This window comes from Rhinolophus ferrumequinum, chromosome 18, assembly GCF_004115265.2.
Source record: "Rhinolophus ferrumequinum isolate MPI-CBG mRhiFer1 chromosome 18, mRhiFer1_v1.p, whole genome shotgun sequence".
In the NCBI taxonomy this organism is placed as follows: Eukaryota; Metazoa; Chordata; class Mammalia; order Chiroptera; family Rhinolophidae; genus Rhinolophus; species Rhinolophus ferrumequinum.
Window position 1 is genome coordinate 36,811,470 of NC_046301.1, and position 24,420 is coordinate 36,835,889.

General features: G+C 33.2%; 1 protein-coding gene across 1 annotated transcript in view; it reads left to right on the plus strand.

Annotated features, from left to right (window-relative positions):
- LOC117038556 (probable ATP-dependent RNA helicase DDX60) overlaps positions 1–24,420 on the plus strand; it is a 71,576-nt gene that overhangs the window by 40,472 nt on the left and 6,684 nt on the right. The window contains exons 25-36 of the mRNA XM_033135521.1: positions 4,854–4,981; positions 6,439–6,597; positions 8,108–8,252; positions 10,207–10,359; positions 12,971–13,075; positions 13,684–13,884; positions 14,612–14,716; positions 14,864–15,008; positions 17,005–17,126; positions 18,466–18,613; positions 21,727–21,869; positions 23,196–23,347. Of these exons, the coding sequence (XP_032991412.1) occupies positions 4,854–4,981; positions 6,439–6,597; positions 8,108–8,252; positions 10,207–10,359; positions 12,971–13,075; positions 13,684–13,884; positions 14,612–14,716; positions 14,864–15,008; positions 17,005–17,126; positions 18,466–18,613; positions 21,727–21,869; positions 23,196–23,347 (1,706 nt within the window). The remainder of the gene's footprint in view (positions 1–4,853; positions 4,982–6,438; positions 6,598–8,107; positions 8,253–10,206; positions 10,360–12,970; positions 13,076–13,683; positions 13,885–14,611; positions 14,717–14,863; positions 15,009–17,004; positions 17,127–18,465; positions 18,614–21,726; positions 21,870–23,195; positions 23,348–24,420) is intronic.

The window sequence follows — 24,420 nt, forward strand, 5'->3', positions numbered from 1 at the left end:
TCAAGTTCCTGCCTTCTCATTCCATGTGAGAAGGAAACCATTTTTTCTTTTAAAATTTAATTGCACGCTGACTTTAAAAGACGACCTGAACTTCAAGTCTGAAAACCACCTAATGCCAAGAATTGCTATTTTATATATATATATATATATATATATATATATATATATCCAGAAGCTATTTTAATGAGTGATAAATCCTTACATTAGGAAAATTTACAGAATAACAGCTGAAGTTTTGAAGTACAAGCAAATTTATTACAGTGTATATTAGGAAGTCTTATGGAATGATAATAAGAATAACTCAACTATACTTGGAGAATTACTCAAATATCTCTCTTTATTTAGATTGCTTTATTTAGACTCTGAATTTTACAGTGGTAATCTCTGACACCAGAAAAGGGAAGAAGCAATATGACAAGTTAGTTATTTGTTTTTTACGAGAAAAATAGAAAATGTTCAATTCTATTTACTCAGGTACAAGAGACATGTATTTTATTCAAGCAATATGGACAGTCAATATGGACAGTTAAAACAATGAGACATATTTTGAGGAAGGAAGTAAGAGGATGAAAACTGAGTCCTAATAATATGCGTAGTAATTCATTCATAGCAGCTTTATTAAAATATAATTCATATACTGTGATGTTCATTGGTTTAAAACATACATTCAGTGTTTAAAAATATATTTACAGAGTTGTACAGCCATCACCATCATCTAATTTTAGAACATTTTCATCATCCCCAAAGGAAACCTTGTACACATTAGCAGTCGCTCCTACTTACTCATTCTCTTTCATCCTCTGCCCTCCAGATGTAGGCAACCCCTAACCTACTTTCTGTCCCTGTAGATTTGTGTTTATTTTGATTAAAGACTGTCCAGCAGTGAGTTTTATCTAATTGTAATTTTGATTTATTTTTCCCTAAAGAGCAATGGTGTTGAGTACGATTTCACGTGCTTATTAACTATTGCTATATATCCTTTTGAGAAATGTTTATGAAAACTCTTTGCCTGTTGTTAAAATTGAAATGTCTTTTTAAAAAGGTTTGTATTAAAATATAGCTAACATACAATATTATATTAGTTTCAGGTGTGCACCATAGTTATTCAACATTTAGGGTTATTTAACATTCGACTAAAGAAGCAATCACCATAAGAATTGCTATTGTATTAAATAGAGGTTTTCAACACTGGCTGCTTATTAAAAATTGCAGCTTATTAAAAATTCTGATTTGATTGGCCTTGGGTGGGCTGGGGCACTGGAATTTTAAAACAAAATTCTATAAAACTTTAATGTGCAGACAGGGTTGAGAATCTTTGGTCTACCATTGTTATTATCTGGCTTTCAACACACCAGCCTAGATCAAACTTAATTTTACTAAGTCCTCTTAACTTGCCATACATATCATAGGAGATGGCAAACCTCTAATTAGTTTCTAACTAGTGTCATCCAATATCCTCTCCATTAGGCACTCACCTTGTATTTCCTGCCCTTGGAGCTTATAACATGCCTCATGGCAATAAGCTGTGCCATTCATAACATGAAAATCCTCTTCTCATCTATTGTATCCTGCATAATAATTTTTATGGAGCATTTTACATTCTTTCACCTAAATTTTCAGTTTTAAATATTTATTTTGCTTACATTTATTATTGTAGGTACTTTGTTAAAAAATATTATTTGGAGACCAGTATTGCATGTGTAGGATCAGTTGAATGAATTAATACATAAAATTATCTCTTAATTTTATTTTTTACCAGGCATCCTCTGGTATAGTAAACTAAATTCTGATTTTAGGCAATGTTTATGTGGCTGGCTGTTTCTCTTGCTATATTATTGTTATTCTGTATTCAATGTTTTTAATTAGAAGGAAGGTTATAAATATTACCTTATCTCAATTATTTTACTAGATAAGCCTGTAGTTGTTTTGCTTGTTATATTATTCTTTTGTGGCTTAATATGGCTTTGATTAATGTTACAATTTTCCACTGATGGTGATGTCAACACATTTTCCAGTTAGGAATTTCGGTATCTCTCAGGAGATAGTTAACAAGTCCTAGTTGACATACTTTAGTCCTAGTGTCAGTAACAATCTTTTTTCTTGTGTTGGCATTTATAATGCTTTCTTGTTTTTCTGAAGTTCATTGAAGCCAGCTTCTTCAGAAAGTCTAGTTTTACTATATTTAGGAAGAAATTTTATTGTAGGTCTCATGGTTCAAAATTTTTCTTTTTCATTTTTTCTTTGTATTTTTTCCTATGCCTGTAGTTCATTTTCTTATCCATGTCCTTCTTCGGCTCTCTTGGCACTAAATCTATTTATTTATATTTTTCAGCACTTTTTATTCTGGGGTTCTTTTTCTGCTTCCAAATCCTTGTCATCTAATTTTAACATTTATGTCATCTCTTGTGTTTATCTGAGATAATTATTTTTGTTTTCCTTTTGAGAAGGGGTAATATTTCTCGTGTTTCTTACATGTTGTTATTTTGGGGATTTTCTTCTTTTTGTTATCTTTGGATTGTGAATGTTATATTGTGGGGATTCTGTTTTCTATTAAAATCCTCTGAAGACTGTCTTTTTTTTAAATTTTATTTTAGGAGGCAATTAACTTAAACTCAAACTACAAATTCTGTCTTCTTAGTGACAGCTAAAATCTTAATTTTTCACCCTTAGTTGGGCTACATGGGGTTTGCGTTGCATACATGTGAGTCAATAGTTGGACAAATTTGGGCTTAGTTGATTGACAGCTTTTAGGGATCTTTCTTATTTTCTAGCTCTGAAATTTTCCCCTCATTTCTTTTTTTTTTTTAAGTAAATATGTTTTTTGTTGTTGTTGTTGTTTTTTGGGGGGGATTTTATTGGGGAAGGGGAACAGGACTTTATTGGGGAACAGTGTGTACTTCCAGGACTTTTTTCCAAGTCAAGTTGTTGTCCTTTCAGTCTTAGTTGTGGAGGGTGCAGCTCAGCTACAGGTCTAGTTGCCATTGCTAGTTGCAGGGGGCAGAGCCCATCCCTTGCGGGAGTCGAACCAGCAACCTTGTGGTTGAGAGGACACGCTCCAACCAACTGAGCCATCTGGGAACTCAGTGGCAGCTCAGCTCAAGGTGCCATGTTTAATCTTAGTTGCATGGGGCGGAGCCCACCATCTCTTGTGGGACTCAAGGAGTTGAAACGGCAACCTTGTGGTTGAGAGCCCACTGGCCCATGTGGGAATCGAACTGGCAGCCTTCGGAGTTAGGAGCACGGAGCTCCAACCGCCTGAGCCACCGGGCCGGCCTTGTCCCCTCATTTCTTAGTAGCTGTTCTGAGCTCAATTTACTGTTTCTTCAGACAAAAAGATTGTGGAATGGGGGTGGGGGAGAATTTATGAACATTTTGGCCTCTCTACATGTCTCCAGGCTAAAAGCCATGAAACTGGGGTTTTCCACTCCTCCTATTCCCACCCTCTGTCCTCTGCTCCAGAACCTGTCTGCTTTTGTTCGTTTTCCAGTGACTTCAGGTCAGTGTTTTGTTGTATTTTTCCCAGAAGTGTCATCTGTTACCTGCAGGAGGGAAAGTTCAGTAGGAACTCATCCAGCTGTAACAGAAGCAGGACTCCTACATTTCTCTTTTTGTTCTTAGAGAATTTCTCTCACATTCCTGAAGGATAACATAAATTCTAAAGTACTGCCATACATTTCAAGAAATTCTGTTGGCACTTTTCACCTGTACTTATGTATCTCTTTCCACTCCGTTTTATCTATAGGATAGACTGTCGACTGATGAAAGCACATCTATTTTTTTTTCTCAAAATATTGGGCAACGGTATCATAAAAGAAGCAGCCCTCCTCATTTAAAGGCAGAACAAGCTTCACCAACGCAATTTTCTTTAATATTCTGCTTCATCTACTGAAGCTACTAGAGATACTGAGGCCTGGTGGGGGTCATCTCACAAGCCATAGGCCCAGGCCAGGGATAGTTAAATCACCCAGTCACGTGGAGTGGATTAACCTCTACCTCCTAATAGTTGCAAATGGCTGAGAGGTGCATCTTCAGGGTGAGTCTAATGGTGGAGTGGAAGAGATAAGAGGACAGAGAAGAGCTTGTTTGAATTTTTTTATGATATATTTATTTATTATGTATAAATTGAGTAAATAAACATAAACAAAAAGATAAGGAAACATGGAACATATCGTGTGGAATACTGGAACAGATCCCCTACTCTCTTATTCCCCCTTGAACTTATATTGAAGTACACAGTGCTCTAATCCCAACATTTATATATTATCTGGTTTAATTGTTGTGTCTCTCATGGCTGGGTTTCTAAACATGGGAGCTAGCTGAATTCTGCTTTTAAATAATTTTATTTGTTCACATTTCTTAGTTTTCCCAAGACAGCCCAGGTTTGCATCTGTTGTTTTTAGCTTCCTCAACCCTTCACTCTGAATACTGATATGGATGATGAATTTGGAAGAATATATTTGGAAGAATCTCTGATTTGCATTTGTAGAATTTTGAGCAATTTAGACTTTATTTATGTTGAAGTCCTATTTAAGCTGTGTACTCTGTGTTCACCCTGATAATAACCGTTGTGAATTTGTGACAATCTCTGTCCCCTTCCCTCAACACTATGCAATGGTACTATATAGACACGATTACAATATTGTAGAAATATATCCTTCAACTTTTCTCAGATTTTAGTTTTATTTAAAAATATTTAGCTCATGATCTTGATATAATTCCCAACTTACTCCCTGAAAATGCACTAAGCCTTACCAATTTGATTTCAGTCTCATATGTCAACTGACTTTATTATCTTTTCTTCACAATCACAAATATTTTATGATCTAATTTTTACTTATGATAATTTTATTCAGGTGAATCAGTTACTAAAGTACCTTAAGCCTCAAACTTTTGACAGTGCAGAATCTGAAAAGCGTAGAATGTTTCCCTGTTTTGTGGAAAAACTTAAAGAAATGGATAAGCTGCCAGCAATATTTTTTTTGTAAGTAACATTTACTTAGAATTATACTTAATATCGTATCAATTTAAAGACTTTTGAAAAAATAGTTGTGGAAGGATACATGTAACCTCTGATTCATACTAGTAGAATTTGGAGAAATTTTAACTCTATTTATGTTGAAATCATGCTTACAGTACCAACCTGGGGATAGGATGAGAGGAAGGAAGACTTCTCTTATTAAATTATACTTCAGAATCTAATTGTATAGTTTAGTACAGTAGAATTCTCTGGCCTATCACTTATTAGAAAAGTTCTGTATATCATCAAAGTAAGATAAGGGGCAAAGGATAAAATATAGTGTGCATTTACCAAAAGAGAGCATATACACTGACACACACATGCGTAACACATACACATATGCCCTCGCACTATTTGTTCTGTTGTTTGCAAAAGTGATTACATCTAAGCCCTTCACTTAAAAAGGTAAGATCTTTAGTCTGCTAGTTTCTTGTTTCTAATTTTTCCTTCAGAACATTAAAAGAAAAGTCAGCTGGGGCTTAGTAGCAGTAGTAGTTAATTAGTAGCAAATAATTAATAATCATTTTTTCATTATACTTAAAGTAATGATTTTCCTTTGGAATATATTTGATAGATCTATATAGATGGAAGGAGCTCACATTCAGTTGATCTCACTTTGCTTCTTCATGCTGGGCCCAGGACTCAGGGATGCAGAAACTATTTGTGACATGACTGCCCTTAAGGAATTGACATCCTTAAAAGAGTGATTATGTATGAGCTTGAAACAGTCTATAGTTGAGCCAGTCAATATATAAACCGTTACTTAATATTTCAGTTTTCAAAGCATTCTGTAGGTTTAATAGTGCATATAAGGAGATATTTGTCACCTCTGGGAACACAGCAGGGTAAAACAGTAAATTTTTAATTGTAAAGCACAGTCTGACCCTTAAGGGTATAACATAATATATATTTTAAATAAATGTGTGATAAAGACATTAGGTGCATTAGAGTGTAGTGGGAAGAGAAAACAGTAGTCTAGAGTGGTCAAAGACATTTTTACAAAGGGGCTGGGTCTCAAAGTGTAGATATTGTAGACAAGGAAGAGAGGGAAGGAAACCTAGATCTAATTTATTTCATCCTGTTTGAAACAAAACAGGACCTTCTACAAAGCAAACAAATACATGAAAGATAGATTATGAGCAAAACTTACATGATATACAGAGGGTGAGAAAAAATGTATACACATTTTAAGAAAGGAAAAAACTGTATTAAAATTGTAATAGTTAATACATACCAAAAACAAAAGATGAATACAAGTCGTGTATACATTTTTTTGACACTCATGGTATATATATATGAAATTATATAATCTCTTTCATACATATATATATAAGGTACATAAGAGATGTATATAAGATATATATATTTATAAAATTGGTATGAACATACAATGGTTAAAAATTCTCATATTTTTACTTTAGATACAACATTCATTCAGTGGAAATGTTAGCTTCACGACTTCTTACGAATTTGATAAGTAAACAAAATACTCATAATGGTCCAAATTCTGAAAGAGAGAAGAAAATTTTGAGGAAGAAACTATGGAAAGCAATAAGGATTCAAAGGAGAAACTGTGCTTTGTGAGTATTTTTACTTGAGCTGTGAAATTTTAAGTGTTTAATGAAATGTATGAGTATTCAACTGCTTTTATAATTCAAACTTGTTTTTATGATGTGATGTGACTTTTTTCTCTTTCGGTGGCACATGAAGTTATCTTAATTATACTTTATTTTTGGTGTGTCTTCTAGGAGAGGATTTTTGAATATTTTAGTAGTTATACAATAGTTTATAATAATTTTCTTCATTGTATTAGCTTCCTTTTTCTTAGAAGTGCAAATTATAGATTTGTTTTTTAGAAATTGCAAGTTTGCAAATTTGTCTATAATACATTATATAAATGTTTTTACTACTTATAAAAGGTAACCATTAAAACATCAAACAGCTAATTAGTCAGAACACGTTCACTAACACATTTGTCTTTTAATATAAGAAGGAAATAAGATTTTAACATTTTTATGCTTTTGGTGTCTTAACATAAAGCATACAAATATATAAAGAAATGCCTCTATTTTTGTTTCATGCTAATGTATAAATTAACCTGGGAAACATGATATATGAATTTTGTTATATAATTTTGTTTGATAATAGTTACACAATTCTCACCGTCACTCAGGATTCTTTCCTAGCATTTATATCCTTACCCACTCTTGGGGGGAAAAAAAAGCACATTTTTTTTTTTCTTTTCTGACTGTTTCAGGAATATTTCTGGAAAGGGGATGGTCATACAGAATAGGTTTGGGTCTTAAAAGAGTGAAATTGCATGGAGGATGGCCGATACAGGCCTGTTCTAATGGCTCAGCAGGCTGGTCACCTTTCCTCTATATGTCATTCCATCAAGCAATGACTTATTGAGCAATACACAAACATATCTCAAGGCTAAGTTTGTCACTTACAGAAAAAAATAATTACCATCTATGTTAGAAAGAAGAGAGTCTGGCAGATAAAATTTTTCAAATACTTCTCCAACTATGAAGATTTTGAATTTGGTAGAATAGGGTAAATGGGGTCAAATATATGGTAATGGAAGGAAAACTGATTCTGGGTGGTGAGCAGGAAACATGACAATAGATGATGTATTATAGAAATGTACACTTGAAACCTATGTAATTTTACTAATCATTGTCTTCCCAATAAATTTAATGAAAAAAGAAGAATTTGAATTTGTATACAATTATTAGAAACATTGACTTTTTCCATCAAATTTAATGTCAAAAATATAATTCCACTGGATATAGAAAATAAAAATTTGGTTGACATGAGAGATAGGAGAGATGGAGAAGGTTTTCTATTTCCTGTTAAATACATCTCAAAGCATACATTTAAAATGTACTTAAATGGTAAGCTGGTAAACAGACAATTGAAATAATTACAGTCTGATAAATATCCTCTAATCAGGGCATTGTGTTTTGGGTTTTAATTACCTGGCATTCTTTTTACCTAGCATTTATATACATAACCTCAAACTTAAAAACATAAAGGAACATGCTATAATCAATATATTTACTGATTTTCCTAATATTTTATGTTCAGTTTTTTTAATTCAGATTCAGGTGCTAGAATTCAAAGAATAATTTTATTGGCAGCTGAAATAAAGGAAATAAGGAAAAACCTGAAGAAGTATTATGCAGTTTCTCCAGACTGTACTTATACGGATCGTACAGTTGTGGATAATCAGGTAAGAGAAAAGAAACGGGGATGCATTCAGGTGCGTTTATTGGCTTGCGAGGCTGCTGTAACAAAGCCCAGAGTGAGTGCCTTCAGCAACAGTTCATTTTGTCCCAGTTCTGGGAAATAGACAGTATTGTTAGGGTTGATTTTTCTGAGGGCTGGGAGGGAAGCATCCGTTCTAGGTCTTCCTCCTGGGTTTGTAGATGGCCATCTTCTTTCCCTACCTTCATATTGTTTTCCTTTTGTATGTGTCTGTGTCCAAATTTCCTCTTCTTATAAGTACACTAGTCATACTGGATTAGGATCCACCCTAATGACCTCAATTTAACTGAATTACTTTGTAAAAACCCTACCTCTAAGTGTAGTCACACCTTTTGGTACTGGAAGTGAGGGCTTGAACAAAAGAATTTTTGGAGGAACACAATTTAGCACATAAAAACGTTTGTAGTGTCTATACTGTGATATGGAATTTATAAAACACACAATATACTTCATCTACATTGATCTGAAACAATAGATGAGAGACTAAAGTTGGAGGCTGGAGAAATTAAGATCATTCATGTAAGTTTATACAGCTATTAAAAGCAGCTCAAAGACTAGTGGCAAAGTATAATTCCAATATCTGTGAAATTGCCTTTATTAATTGAAGTTATTTAAAACTATTCCTTTATACAGACAGAAATACAAAAATTGAATATAACATCCTTTTTCTGAACTACAGGCTTGAATCACAACTTGCTAAAAGAAGCTCAAAATTAATATTTGTCTGCTGGAAATTCTTTCACTTCTGTTGTTGATGTACCTTGTACCTAGTTCCTCAAACTGGAAATTTTGGAGTTGTGATTGTCCTACACTTCTTCTTCCTGCCACAGTTCATTCAAAAACTTAACTGTAGAACATGGATAGACACCCTACGCAAAGGGTGCTCATGAAATGATTGTTGATTGACCTAATTGTTCGGGTGGTAGTTAGAGAACTACGGTTATTACTCGTTTATGCTTTTTTCTTTCCTTAAGTTATGGGAGGGGGGAGAAGGAGAGGCAGAATAAGAGAGAGAGAAAAGGGGAGAAAAAGAGAAGAGAAAGAGAAACAATAATAGTGACTGACAGAGATAGACAGAGAAATGTACAGAAACAGACACAGGAAGTTTCAGAGAGAGAGAAAGGAGACAAGGGGAGAGGGAGAAAGTGAGAGAGATTGAGAGGGGGAGATAGAGGAGAGAGAGAGAGAGAAGGAGAAAGGGAGGGGAACAGGAAGCGAGAGAGAAAGATAACACACAGAAAAGATAGAGAGGAAGATACAGAGAAAGAAAGACAGTGAGAGAGAGAAAAACCAACACTGGTCAGTTAGTCAGACATGACTTGAAGTGATGATGGAAAAAGAAGTAAGTTAGATTTGAATTAACAGCAAAAGTAGAACAAACGGGAGATGGTAGAAAATCAGACTAAGCTGAGAATTTAGGCAGGGATGGGGTGTGGTACTGGGCTCAGGGCACTCTCCTCCCTCACCCACCTCTCGTCCTTTCCCTTCAGTGTCTCCTTATAACCCCAGGCTGATGGGAAGCCCTTAGTTCAGTTCATTAGAGCTACAACCAGTCATTAAACACTGGTAGCATGGGTAGGCCTCAACCACTCTGTGGGTATAGGGAAGAAAATGGGGTGCATATTCCTGATGAGGAACTGGGTGGAGAAAGAATCACCACATACAAGGTTAGGTTGCATTTGCCTGTATCAAAAATCAGGCTTTGAGTGTCAAGTACTATGAAACTATTCTACTTAAATACCATATATTAGGCATTTTGTAGTTTAAATAAACTTTGGATGCTCGCCTAAAACATGACTACTCTTCAGAATTGTTTCCAACTGTGCATTGATTGCTAAACAATCTTTTAACACATAACATAATTGTTAAGTTGAAGGATAAATGCTTTAATATGATATTGCGAACTCTGGGTATTTCAGACTTTAACAAAGATCTTACGCAGACTGAGAGGAACGAGGCAAAACTACAAACTGCATTGTCTGTTAAGGCGGGGCATTGGATATCATCACGGTTCAATGGAATATAAACAAAGACAAGTTGTAGAGATGCTTTTCAGATTGAAGCACATCAAGGTTGGTGAACTTCAAGGGTAATTTTTCTAAAAGCAGCACCTTCATTCCTGAATAGGAGGAAGAAATGTACCCTGTCAGCTTGTGGGGAACTCACTCTCTCTACCTCCCCATAATCCCTCCACTTGGAGGGATGTTCTGCCAACATTTTAGCATATTATATTACTTTCTTTTAAATACAGTTTTACATAATTAATATATAATGTATATGCAACTTGGGATCCTGTCTACCTTGTCTAATAGTTTATATTTAAGTCAGTTATTAATTGGCATTATGAGTGCATCATAATATACACTTATATAATTTATTTGAATACTCTGCTAATGTTGAAATTTTTTTTGTTGATAAACATATGCCATCGTTTCTGATTGTTGTTGGGATTAATTGATTCTGCAAAGTGAAATAACTGTTTCAAAGACCAAAAGGGATTTTCAGGCTCTAGAAATATATTGCTACATTTCTTTCCAGAATGACTCTATGTATTTACTTCACCTTGACAAATTTTGAGTATTGTGGTTAAAAACTGGAGTTGTGAATATAGTGTAGAGAGTATCTTATATACTAGGCACTCAATTTGCAATATTACTAACATCTTACATTAGTATGGTACCTTTGTTATAATTAACAAACTAATATTAATACAATTTTTATTAACTAAAGTCCATTCTGTATTCATATTTCCTTGGTTATTCCCCTCATATCCTTTTTTCTATTCCGTGATTCCATCCAGGATACAATATTACATTTATTTGTCAGGTTTCTATTTAGGCTCTCTATGGCTGTGACCGTCTCCCTGATTTGCCTTGTTTTTGAAGATCTTACTGGTGGTCAGGATAATTGATCCGCTATTTTGTAGACTATAACTCAGTTGGGAATTCTCTGATGGTTTCTCATGATTAGATAGGAACTATGTGTTTCTTGAAGGAACACCACAGGAGTAACGCGTTATTCTCAACATATCATATCAGGGTTATAGACTGTGGACATGGCGTGTCACTATTGATGTTAGTCCCAGCACTTGGCTGGGATTGTATTTGTTCGACTTCTCCACTATACAGTTACCTTTTATTCCCACTTTCCATACTGTCCTCCTTGGAAGAAAATCACTCTACACAGCCCACAATTAAGGAGTAGGTTGTTCAATTATACTTCACCCCCCTTCTAGTTGGAGTATCTACATAAATATTCAGAATTCTCTGTACCAGAACTGTGTCTTTTCTCCCTCATTTATCTATGTATCCAACATACGTTTCTATCAGTATGGACACATGGATGTTTATTTTATGCTTTGGGTGATATTTCAGTGCTACTTTACCTATTTTCTCGCTCAAATTGTTCCAATTTTGACCATTGGGAGCTCTTCCACTTGCTTCCTGTACCCCTTTATCATGCTTCCATCGTTGTGAGTGTCGTCGTTGTTTTTGAATACTTCTGTATTTTCTGGCAAAATAGGATGCTCCCTCATCTTGTATATTTCTTGACTCAAAGAGCCCTGACTTCTTTCAGACAAGCCTGAGAAACTATTATAACCAATAAGAGCCAAAGGCGACGTGTCTGCCAAACATAATGTGATACAGGTGATACCCTGAGTGGATCCAGAAAAAGGACATTCGGCCAAAACTAAGGATATGTGAAAAAAGTGTGAACTTTAGTTAATAATAATGTATGGATACTTTTTCATTAATTATAACAATGTACAGGATGAATTTAAGCTGTTAAGAATAGGGGAAATTGAATGCAAAATATAGGAACTTTGTACTATCTTCACAAATTTCTATAAATCTAAAAGGGTTCTAAAACATAGTTTATTTAGAAATATGTTCTATACATGCATTAAAATATGTGTTCTGTATATCTTGACTTCAATGTTCTGTGAGCCTTCTTAATTTAAATCCGTATTATTGGTAAATTTTGTATCTTCTATCAATTATTGAGAGTAAAATTATTGAGGATAGAAAATGTGACTTTCTCTTCTCTTAATATAAATTTTTCCATTTCTCTTTGCAGTTCTGTCAGTTTTACTTTATATGTTTTAAAATGTACTATATCGTATAAGCAAACAGCATAAAGGGTAAAGTACATTAAAAGCATTCTGAGAAAATAGATTCACAGACCAACCAAAGCATTTTATATATATTAATTATATCATGGTAGTCCCCTTTCTCTTAGAATCTAAACTTCTTAGAGAATTTTTTTTTCTTAATGCTTGATGTGACTTGGTTCCTGCTTGCCCTCTGAGTTTATCCCTTACTGTTTTCTTAGTAATGTTTTCATGTAAAAGTAATACTCCTTTTTCAACCCATTGCTTTTATTTATGCAAAAAAATTTAAAAGCTTATTGAATTGCTATGATTTCCCATCACTTTACAACCTGAAAATGCTGGATAATTGTAATATTAAGGAAAACATTAAAGTGAATACAAATGTCTATGAGACATTATTCCAAAAGAAAATGTAGTAGAGTTTGTATTTTGGGTGACATTGGCTTCCCATTGGAGGTTTACTCAAGAAAAAGTGATTTCAGGGGATCTAATCTATTCAAAATTTAGAGACTATTCAAAGAATGATGTATTCTATGATAAATTTTAATTTTTTTTTTATCTTTCATTCATAGGTGGTAACAGCTACCTCTTCCCTTGCTTTGGGAATTAATATGCCATGTAAATCTGTTGTTTTTACAGAAGATTCTGTTTTCTTGGATGCCTTGAACTTCCGACAGGTGTTTATACTACCTGCCTTTTGTTACATTTGTATACATAGGGGTTGGGGACATGTATTCAGTAAGCCAAGATAAACCAGGTTTATCATGAAACATATGGGGACTAGCAAAATATTTTTAAATGGGTTCTAATATATGACATTGTATAAACATAATTCCATTTAAAGACATTTTGAGCACTTATTGATGGGCAAAATAAATTAGTTTTCTTGAGAATACTCCTGCTTTGGTAAATTTTATTGAACTTAATCAAAAATAATATGAAGAAGTAACCACATCTTCTGAGCACCCCACGTGCCAGGCATGTACGATGTTCTCAGTTCAGTTTCTGGAAATATATGGGTTAATAAGACACAAATTGCTCCTGCTTTAAAAATCCTTATCTTAAAACATAGGTATTACTTAAAAAGCAAACACAGTTTAGTAATCTATTTGTAAAATAAAATAATATTTTAAACTTTGCTAAAATTAATGTATCAAGCAACAAAGAAGTATTTCAAGGTTTTTGAAAATGTAATGTTCCACATGGTATAGGCAAGTTAAACATTATCTGTTTACAGAGACAAGATTTGAAATGATTTAAAAGTGTTACATGATCATCTCTTTAGATGTCTGGTCGTGCAGGAAGACGTGGAGAAGATCTTATAGGAAATGTGTTCTTCTATGGTATCCCATTGCCTAAGGTAGAAAGACTCTTAAAGTCAGATGTGCCGAAACTGAAGGGTCAGTTTCCTCTAAGCATATCCTTGGTTCTCAGACTTATGCTGTTAGTTGCCAAAGCAGATGACAAAAAGGATGCCAAAGCAAAGGTACACTGTTTCATATGACTTCAATTGCTTTAGTAAAGTTAAGCTCAATTTTATAATAAGTTATGTAAATTACATAAACTGCAGGGAATAAAATGCCATTGTGCTGTAAATAAGCTCACTGTGCCATTTGAGTCTACTTGATAGTACCTTTATTCAACACAGAAATGTGCTTTTAACCTTGATGCTTTCAAACATATGGAAAATTAAGCCTGTGATTTTCCTGTTATAATTATCCCTGGGCTCTGTATATATTAGAAAAGACACATTTTTTTTCCCTGTAGTTACATCTGGTCTAAAACATTTTAAATATCAAATTTCAAGGAAATAACTAATGGTTGAGAAATGTAAAAGTTAGCGAAATATTCATGATTATTGGTTTTACATTTTTATACCTTATTTTACTTCTGACCTCTCATGCATAAAGTTGTAACTGTTTATCTCTCCCTCTAAGTTTTTCTTACCATTTTCTATTATACACATATAATATTAAAACATTTTGAAATATCTAATCATAATACATATAATAATTATATTAATATAATAAACTAATATTCAATGCCTAATTTAAAAATGTAAAAATATATCATACATTATATGTAGTACGTAAGTACATATAGCTCCCAGTTCTGCAATAGAAATGTTTCGTTGTTATTTGTATATGCATTTGGAAGATACACTAAAAATGTGGTTAATATCTAACTTCATATTTTGATTTATGTACGTACAGGCATTATCCGTTCTCCAACATTCATTGATGTCCTTCAAGAAACCGAATATCGAGTGCATGTTAAAGTTTTACTTTATATATTCTTTGCAATTCTTGGTCACAGAGGTAAGATTTAAACCCATTTTCACTAAATTAAGGTGTTAGTGCACATATTTAGATCCACTCTACTAAAATCTCCTTTATGAACAACTTACTTGCTTGATATTTCTGAGATCTAGAGGCTGAAGTTCACATGTTAAAATTGATTTATAGGGATACCTGAATCAAGAATGTATTCCCATCGGATATTCTGGACTTGTGTCCCATTTGCACTACCATGAACCTGCTAACTTTGTTTTAGTAAGCTTTCTGGAGAAATGTTTATTCCACAAGTTGTGTATTCCAGTCAACATAGATGGTAAGCACATATTCCTTTCCCAAATATTTACTCATTAAATTGTATGCACAAACACATACTTGTAAACACACACACGCAGACCACACATATATTTACATATCCCCACACATTCCCCACAACTGGATGGTGTGACGTTTTCTAGCTGCTTTTTCTCTTAATGCATTTTGAACATGGTTTTTACTTTATATCAATACATATGCTTATAAAAATATTAATATATGCATGGTGTGTTTGTAATGTAAATATTCTAAATGATCATTTAATGTATTTGAATTTAAAACAAGTAAATCATTAGAATAATAAATTCTTCTGAAATCACAAGGCATTTTAAATATGCATCAATTGAAATAAATTGCAATAATATATGTAGAATCATGAATTTGTCCTTTTTATATGTGGTCATTGATATGAAAAATAGGCCTCTTTGTGTTAGCCCCAAATTTTGCTCCTAATCATGAGGTGTGTCATAGTAAAATAGGAAGATAATTGTTCAAAGTCAAACATAAACTGTAAGAATATACTGGCATCATAATGTTGTCATCTGTAATGATTTCCTTTTCTAAATAATAAATTATTTTTTCACTTTTCTATAACTTTAGCAAAATGAACTTTAATTTGCTAGAGAGAGAAATAATGTGACATGATCCAAACTCAAATAAAGACAGCCGAGAACTGAAATATAAAATTAATATCCCATTGTTAATTTTATTTTCAGTAAATTACCAACTTTGGTTCAAACAGCATAAAATGTAATGAAAATACTGTTATATAATATACCGTAGAACTACTAATACATCAAATAATAAAGACTTTAATCCATATTAATATATATTGTTCCATGAAAGGATCATAGAAAATAATCACTTAATTTTACTTATTATATAAATACTTTTATTTTTCTAAATAACAAAAAATAATACTTTAATATTTTAAGTACTTTTTTTCCAGGACTTTTTTTCCCCATACAGTTTTTTTTTTTTTTTTTTTTTTTTTTTTAAATTTATTGGGGTGACAATTGTTAGTAAAATTACATAGATTTCAGGTGTGCAATTCTGTATCTTTGAGTAATGTATCACAACATTACAGGAATAAAAAAAACTGAAAATAATTTGCCATAATGCTATCAGCATTAGCCCATCAAGTTGAGGATATTTTGTTTATGTGAAGTCTGGGAGCTTTACTCGTAAAGCTCTGCATTTCTCCAATAGTGTGATGCAGTCGTAGCTTCACACTATTGCGGTTCCCAAGTTATCAAATGAATATATGTCATTTACTCATTCACTTACTAATTAATTAGCGATGAAGTGGCTATCAATGTGAGCATGGAGCTCTGTTAAATGCTGTGGCCAATTAAAAATTGGGATTTAGACATAGGTTTTCCCTCCAGATTCAGTCCCTAAAATACTGTAAGAAGTTGGGCATATGGAAATGTGGGAAATAAATATTCTAGGGAGAGAAATATCAGGAGCAAAGACATGTCAATAGGAGTAGTTGTGAGCTCTTTTTGGACTGTAATGTGCTCCAAAGAGAGAGTGGGTGTTGGTTGACATTTGGCCTTGGATAGCACATAAGGAATTTGTAAAGCAGCGTGAGGCCTTCATGCCTTAGTAGGTTTTGAAGAGAGGTGGAAAAACTGAGAGGAACAAAAGAAGCAAAGGGAAGGTTTTAAGCTCACGATATATTGGAATACAGGGTGATTCCAGAACTAAAGGACAAATGGCTATTCTTTTTTTCTTTTTGGTTCCTACAGCTAAGAATGAATCCAAGGATACCAACAATCTGTGTCAATAGGGGGTCAATTAGTCTGCATATTTATAAAGTAATGTTGTAATTTATTTTTTTAAAAAATTCACCAAACATGTGGAAAATGACTTTTTCAAATGTGTCTTACCTTGAAATTTTAAGTTTAGGTATGATGAACTGGCTCCGTATATTTCTAAAATGATGAAATTTATTCTCTAATGTTTTGAAAAATTAAACACTTTCTTTTAAACAGGCCAGAAGAGATTTTCTAGTGACGTGATGGAAACTTTAGTGGTGGTGTTAGCAAATCTGTTTGGGAGACTCTATCTTCCTCCCTGTGAGAAAAAGTTGAAAAAGAGATTTCCTCATTCAGTGGTAAGAAAAAAAAATATGTACCAAACCTTGTAATTTTGTGTAAAATCTTTCCATGATAACATACAATGCAATCATATTTTTCCAATAACAAAGTTTTGATGTCATTCACTAGAGTTATTTCTTCATCATGCTTCAGTCAGTTCTTGGGATATACAATGACTTCTCAGATGAGAAAAAGATTGAGATCTTATTTAAAAATGAAAATTTTATTCCTGGTAGAGCAATTTAGTAAGAGAGTAACATCAGATATTTTATTAGATTGAAGATGATCTCAAATACCACATTCAATGGCAAAATAATTGCCACAGTAACATTTATATTTGAAACAAGAAGATATGAATGTTCAGTTTAACAGCGATTTGAAAATATTGTTCTGGGAATTCTGCTCATTGCCAAATGGCAAGAAATAAAGCTATGACCTAACTATGGGAAAGTTAAACATGGTGAGCACGGAGCACAGTAGAGCAATTTAAAGCCGGGTTCCCGGACTCCTTCCCACTTCTACCACTTAGCACATAGGTAGCCTTGAGCAAATTTTTTTATCCAGGCCTTTTACCTATCTGCAAATTGGGAATCATAATAGTACCAACTTCAAAGGATCGCTGTGAAGATTAAATTCATTAATAGGTGCAAAGTACTTAAAATAGTGCTGAGCACAGAGGAAGCACTCAATAAATGTTAACTCTTATTTTAACAATTATTGTTATCTACAGATGCAATGACTGGCTACTGAAAAAGCCAAAAAGAATCAACAGAAAAGGATTACAATTAATGACAGTTTACTAAGTCTTCAAATGCAAAATAGATCTAACAAAATGTATAGCTTTCCATACAAAGGAAATGAAATGTAAAATAATTCCACCAATAGTAAAAAATGAAAATTAACAAGATAATATAGTTTACTTGTTAATATGGCAAAGATTACAATTAACAGTTACGTTGACAGGACTATAAATAGACATTATTTAAAAATATTCTTTAATGTGATGTTTTTACTTTTCGGAATTTATATACAAGTAAAAATGATGTAAAAATATTTTATTAGTTTTCTTCAGGCTGTTATAACCAAGTACCACAAACTGGGTGGCTTAAATAACTAAAATTTGCTGTCTCATAGTTTTGGAGGCCAAAAGTCCAGACAGGATTTGTTCCCTCCAAAGACTTGAGGGAATATCTGTTCCATGCCTCTCTCCTAGATTCTGTTGGTTTCCTGGCAATCTTTGGCATTTCTTGGCTAGTAGACGCATCATCCCAATTTCTACTCTCTTCTCTCTCTCTCTCTCTCTCTCTCTCTTTCTTTCTTTCTAATAGTTACATTCATCTGTCTCATTGTTCCTAGGTAATTCTAGATGAACTTCCCAAGGAATTTGCTGATGTGGTAAAGGAACACAATAACAGAATTGAAAAGAATTTTGGTTCCTTTCTCCTAACAATTTCTAAGTTGGCCGACATGAGAAAAGAATACCAACTACCTCTCTCAGAAATCGGTAAGATTGTGAACAGAATGTGAAGTCAATAAAAATAAATACAAATATTTTGAGATAAAACTAGCTTTACGAAATAAGGACAAAACTACCGAGGAAAGTAAACCCAGAAATTAGCATAATCCTTCAGACCTACACTGTGAAATTATGTACTGAAAACATATTATTTGGAATTAGCTAAACCATCATAGATTTGGTTTGACACTAAATGCTTAAAATATTTCTATATTTTTCTGGTGTTATTTTAAGTTAACAGACTATGCAATGGTCTAAATTTATTCGAAAATATCCTCTTTCCTATTGGTTCTATTTGTCTTTTAATAACTATTGATGCTCTTAACTAGTTAAACTTTCAAATCTGAATAACATTAGAAATATAAGAAAACTAATATTGGCATATTTATTAGTGGTCATCCGTATGTTATACTTTTTTGAGTATTATGGGGGACATTAAAGAAGTTAAGTCTTCGCCCAGGTCTTTGAGGGAAGGACAGGATAAGTAAAAAAGGAAAATACAAGGAAAATTCAGTAATGCATGCCAGATAAAGTAAAGGGATTAGAAGTAGAGAAAAGACTCAGTGCCCTAAGATGAAATGACAGGAGAGAGAGCTAAGAGGAAAAGGGAAGGTGGCAGAATTCTATTTTCCCCACTTCCAGAGGAAGCAAGGAAAAAAAATGGAGCACTAAGGGCTGATTTGTTTTATTCGTATGTCTGGATAGATTATTATATTGGGATGCTGAAGATTTATGAAGGACAGAGAAAATGGTCAGCTCATTTTACCATAGAAGGAGAAATTAGCTAATAATGAGTCAACTTTGTAGAAAAGGACCTAAATCTTCCCCGGCAATTTTCTACACTAGGGACTTGGAAGGGTGAATACAATTATCTTTCTTCTCTGTTTTCCTCTGAGATGATTTCTGTGGTAGACCGATTTAAAATCCCCCACCGGGGATGTCTGGGTCCTAATCTTGGGAACGTGTGAGTATGTACTGTTATGTAGTAAAGGGGGAACTAAGATCGCAGAGTAAATTAAATTTTCAAATCATCAAACCTTGAAATGGGGAGATTATCCTGAATTATCTGAGTGGACCTAAGGTAATCATAAGGACCCTTATAAATGAAGAGGGGAGGCAGAAGAATCAGTGTTAGAGAGATGTGATATGAGAAAGATTTGACCAATCATCTCTGGCTTTGAACATAAAAGAAGGCCACCTGCCAAAGGCTATATAGCAGCCCCTAGAAGCTGGGGAAGGCAAGGAATAGATTCTCTCCTAGAGCTTTCCAGAAATAACAAACACAGCTCTGCATACACCTTGGTTTTAGCCTATTGAGACCCATTTCAGACATCTGATTTCCAGAACTGTAAGATTACAAATTTGGATTGTATTAAAACACAAAGTTTTATGTTAAACCACAAAGTTGAATTGTTAAAAATTGCAGGGTTACTTATTAAAAATCCAAGTCATACATTTAATTTTGGGTGCTTCAGGGTCAGACATTAAATCCTTGTAGTTATCTCCTAAACTTGGGATCAACTGAGCAATTAGTACGGCAGTAATATGGATGAAGCTGAATTAGAAAACATGGTTCCTACTTTCAGTGAAATGCGTTTTAGAAAACATAGCCCTGGTGAAGCTGCATCTTCCTGTCCCCCAAATGAAACAGTAATGCTCCTTTCTTATAGGTTTTACCCTCTGAGTTACCGCACATAATAGAGAGAATACTAGAACGTATCTTCTTAGTAATCAGGTGGATCTGAAACTGAGATTGAAAGGCAAATAGAAAGAAAGGGACAGAAAGACAGAGGCAGACACAGAGAAGTGTGCACAGGAAAGGCAGAAATAGAGATGATAGATAGATAATAGATAGATAGATAGATAGATAGATAGATAGATAGATAGATAGATAGGTGATAGATAGGAGACATAGAGACAGGCAATCAGCGAGAGAGAAGTAGAGAGAAAAAAACAAAGAGATGAGACACAAATGTGGTAAGAAACACCGGAGAGAGATGGACAGAATTAGAAATAGAAATAGACAAAGAGAAAAACACATGGACAGAAAGACAGAAGAGAGACAGACATAGAAAGAGAGAGATTAACAAAGAGAAACAAATTAACAGAGACAGAAAAAAGAGACACAAAAATGCAGAGAAAGTGGAGAGTAAAAATGAACAAACTTGACAGACCAAGGGAGGCATAGAGAGCAACAGAAAAGAAGCAGTGAGTGATTCAAATGGAAACAATGAGACACACAAAAACAAGAGTGTTATTCTCAGAGAAAGAAGTTAGAGGAGAAAGGAAGGAAGAAATGGAGGAAAAGAGGCGGGAAGATGATAGATAGATGATTGATAGATAGATAGATAGATAGATAGATAGATAGATAGATAGATAGATAGATAGATAGAAAAGATAGATAACTATTTGATAGACAGATAAGATAGATAACTATTTGAGACGTACATGGCATTAGCTCCTTTTCCCAAATTCACCACTCAGGCCTAGGATGACATGAGTGAGCTCCACAAGACCTCGAAATGTCCCTCTATTTATTTTGCCTCTTGGTGAGTAAAGTAAGAATTCCTTCCCTTCTGTTGAAACATGAATATGAGAATTAGCATAAGAAAGTGGGCAATGATGTACGTTTTAACTTTATTGTGAGAAATTTTGCAGTTTTTGTAGCTCCATAGCATCTTGAACGGAATAATTGATAATAAAATTTGTTTTAAAGGACAGTTGGATTATGTTGGGTTTTGACTTGGGATTCTCAGATCCATTAGTGTCCATCGAAGCAAGTTTTCTGCTTTGTAAATAGTGTCTAATTTCTGAGAGGATAGATATGGAATTACCCAGTTGGACCAATTAATAGTTACAAATAATAGAACCACTAGCAAATGCCAGAATAATTTTAGTTTTAGAAGAAAGCCTTCCGAGTGATGATCCAGCAATACAATCCTTAAATTTTCATCTTAAATATTTTCCTTTAAGCAAATTTCAACAATTTGCCTAGCAATAATGGTATAAACACATATGATTTGTTTTAAATAATTGGTGTTTTATGGGAGAACCATTTTCAATTATTTTCTTATTTGATTTTCCAATTAATCTCTTATTAGACTTTTCAGGTAAAGAATATGAAGAGTCTGAATTGGTCTCTCATTTGATGCCTGGAACTGAGAGCAGAACTGCTGTTTCTCCATTTGCTTGCCTGTCAAATATAACTGATCAAGATTTATTTGATATTGATGTGGTAAATGATGTATGTAAATTTTGGTGTGAAACTCTTTTATCCTGTTAATCATTTAAGAAAAATAATTTTTACATGATTATAATACTAGCTAAGTGTCCAGTAAAACAAAGCCATCTTACTCTTATTTTATAATAGTAGTACTTTTCACTGAAGTGGAAAAATATATATATATATATATAATATGATATATATATAATATAGTGGTGTTATATATATATATACATAATATATATATAATATATATATATAATATAAAAAATGTATATATATAATATATTTTTTCTTTCATTAATTGGGTAGTTTTAAAATAGAAAAATTGAATTAAGTAAGGAAAAGAATGTGACTTTCTAGATTAACAATCCTGTATCAATTATCTCACTATGTGAATCACTATAGCATAAATCCTTCACACTCCAGGTGTGAACCGAGAGCAGCAACCTCAGTAACACCTGTCAGAAATGATGAATCTTGGGAGCTATCTCAGAACTACTGAGTTTAAAATGCCCATTAACATTGGAGAAGCACTGGTCTAACCCATCTGTGGGCAGTTTATGTTTGTCTTCATTTCTGTGATCCCCGCACCTAAAATTGATGTTTGGTACAGAATAGAAACTCAATAAATATATATCAAATTTTTAAAAATGAACACAAGAGCCACTTTGTTTACTGCCCCACATGTCTGGGAATAATGAGACTGCCTGTCTTACCTGGACCCATGACAGCTTATCCATGGCATGTTGATGGAAAATAAATTACAATGACTGTGATTATACCATTGACCAAAATAAGGTACTTTTATCTTGAAAGGAAAAAATAGATGTGTATGGGAAAAAACAAGCACTATCATGGTTATGTGTAGCTGATATATGTTCGTAAGCTCACAAATATTTTTTGGAAAAAATGATTTTTTTTTAAATTAAAGTTTATTGGGGTGACAATTGTTAGTAAAATTACATGGGTTTCAGGTGTACAATTCTGTAATACATCATCTATATATCACAATGAATTTTTAAAAAATATTTGTAGTATATTTCTAAGGTTGTAAAGTGACTATGTAACTTCATATTCTGAATAAATTAGAGGTAGCATTTTTGTGATTTCAAAAATAATTTTACTATTTTGGATATTGATCTTTTTACTGATTTTATTTGGTTATTTAAATTAAAGTTTGGAGAACCTTAATACACATAACATTTGACAATATTTCATTAAAATATATTGGGTTATTGTTTTAGCTAGCTGGATGTAATGAACCAAAGTAATCAAATTTTATAGTATATTAAGGCATATATGAAAAGAAAAATGCTCATGATCTAAAATGTCTGCATTCCTCAGGCTATGTTCCAAACAATTGATGTGAATGATAAAAATATTCCTATCCTTTGCTTGGAAAAACGTGATAAGAAAGGAAGGAAGTGTCCGCTGAATGGTTACGTGTTGAACTTCTACAAAACCGGTTCCCTGTCAGCACTTACTTTGGATAATTGGTAGGACCTTTTCTATTTTTAACTCTCTTTACAGACATAGGTATGCTTGTGTAATTGACATTTATTGTGCTGTGGCATTCTGATTTATAAAGATACTTTTAAGACAGCAATTTAAGAAGAGTCATGAAGATGCAGTTTACATGGAACTATTTTTAAAATGCTGTTTATTATTATTACTATTATTATTATTATCGACGTGAAGTTCACATAACATAAAATTAACCATATTAAAGTGAACAATTCAGTGACATTTGGTACTTTCATAATGCTGTGCAACAACCACCTCTATCTAGTTGCTAAATATTAACATTAAGCCCAAGGGAAAACTTGTGCCCGTTACGCCGTAACTCCCACTCCTTCCTTCTCCCAACCTCTGGCAACTACCAATCTGCTCTCTGTCTCTACGGATTGACCTAGTCTGAATATTTAAAGTAAATGGAATCATACAATTATGTGAACTTTTGTGTCTGACTTCTTTCACTATAACATCTCAGGTTGTAGCCTTATCAGTTCTTCACTCCTTTTTATAGCTGAATAATGTCCCATTGTATGTGTATATACAATTTATTTATCCAGGTGATGAACATTTGGGTTGTTTAAACTTTTGGTTATTGTGAATAGTGCTGCTAAGAACATGCATGTCAATTATATGTTTGAGTGCCTGTTTTCAATTCTTCTGGGTATATAGCTAGGAGAAGAATTGCTGGGTCATATAGTAACCTTGTATTTAATTTTTTAAGAAGCTGCTGAAATATTCTCCACAGCAGTTGAATTATTTAATATTGCCACCAGTAATGTACAAGGCTTCTAATTTCTCCATAACCACATAACACTTGTTATTTTCATATATATATATATATATACACATATACTTGTATATACATATATCCCATTCTAGTGGGTGTGAAATGATATATACCTCACTGTTGTTTTCATGTGCATTTCCCTAAACACTAATGCTGTTGAGCATCTTTTCATTATGAAAAGATGTATATATTTTTTGGGAAATGTCTATTCAAATTTTTTGCCCATTTTTAAATTGTATTGTTTTTCCTTTTGTTCTTGAGTTGTAG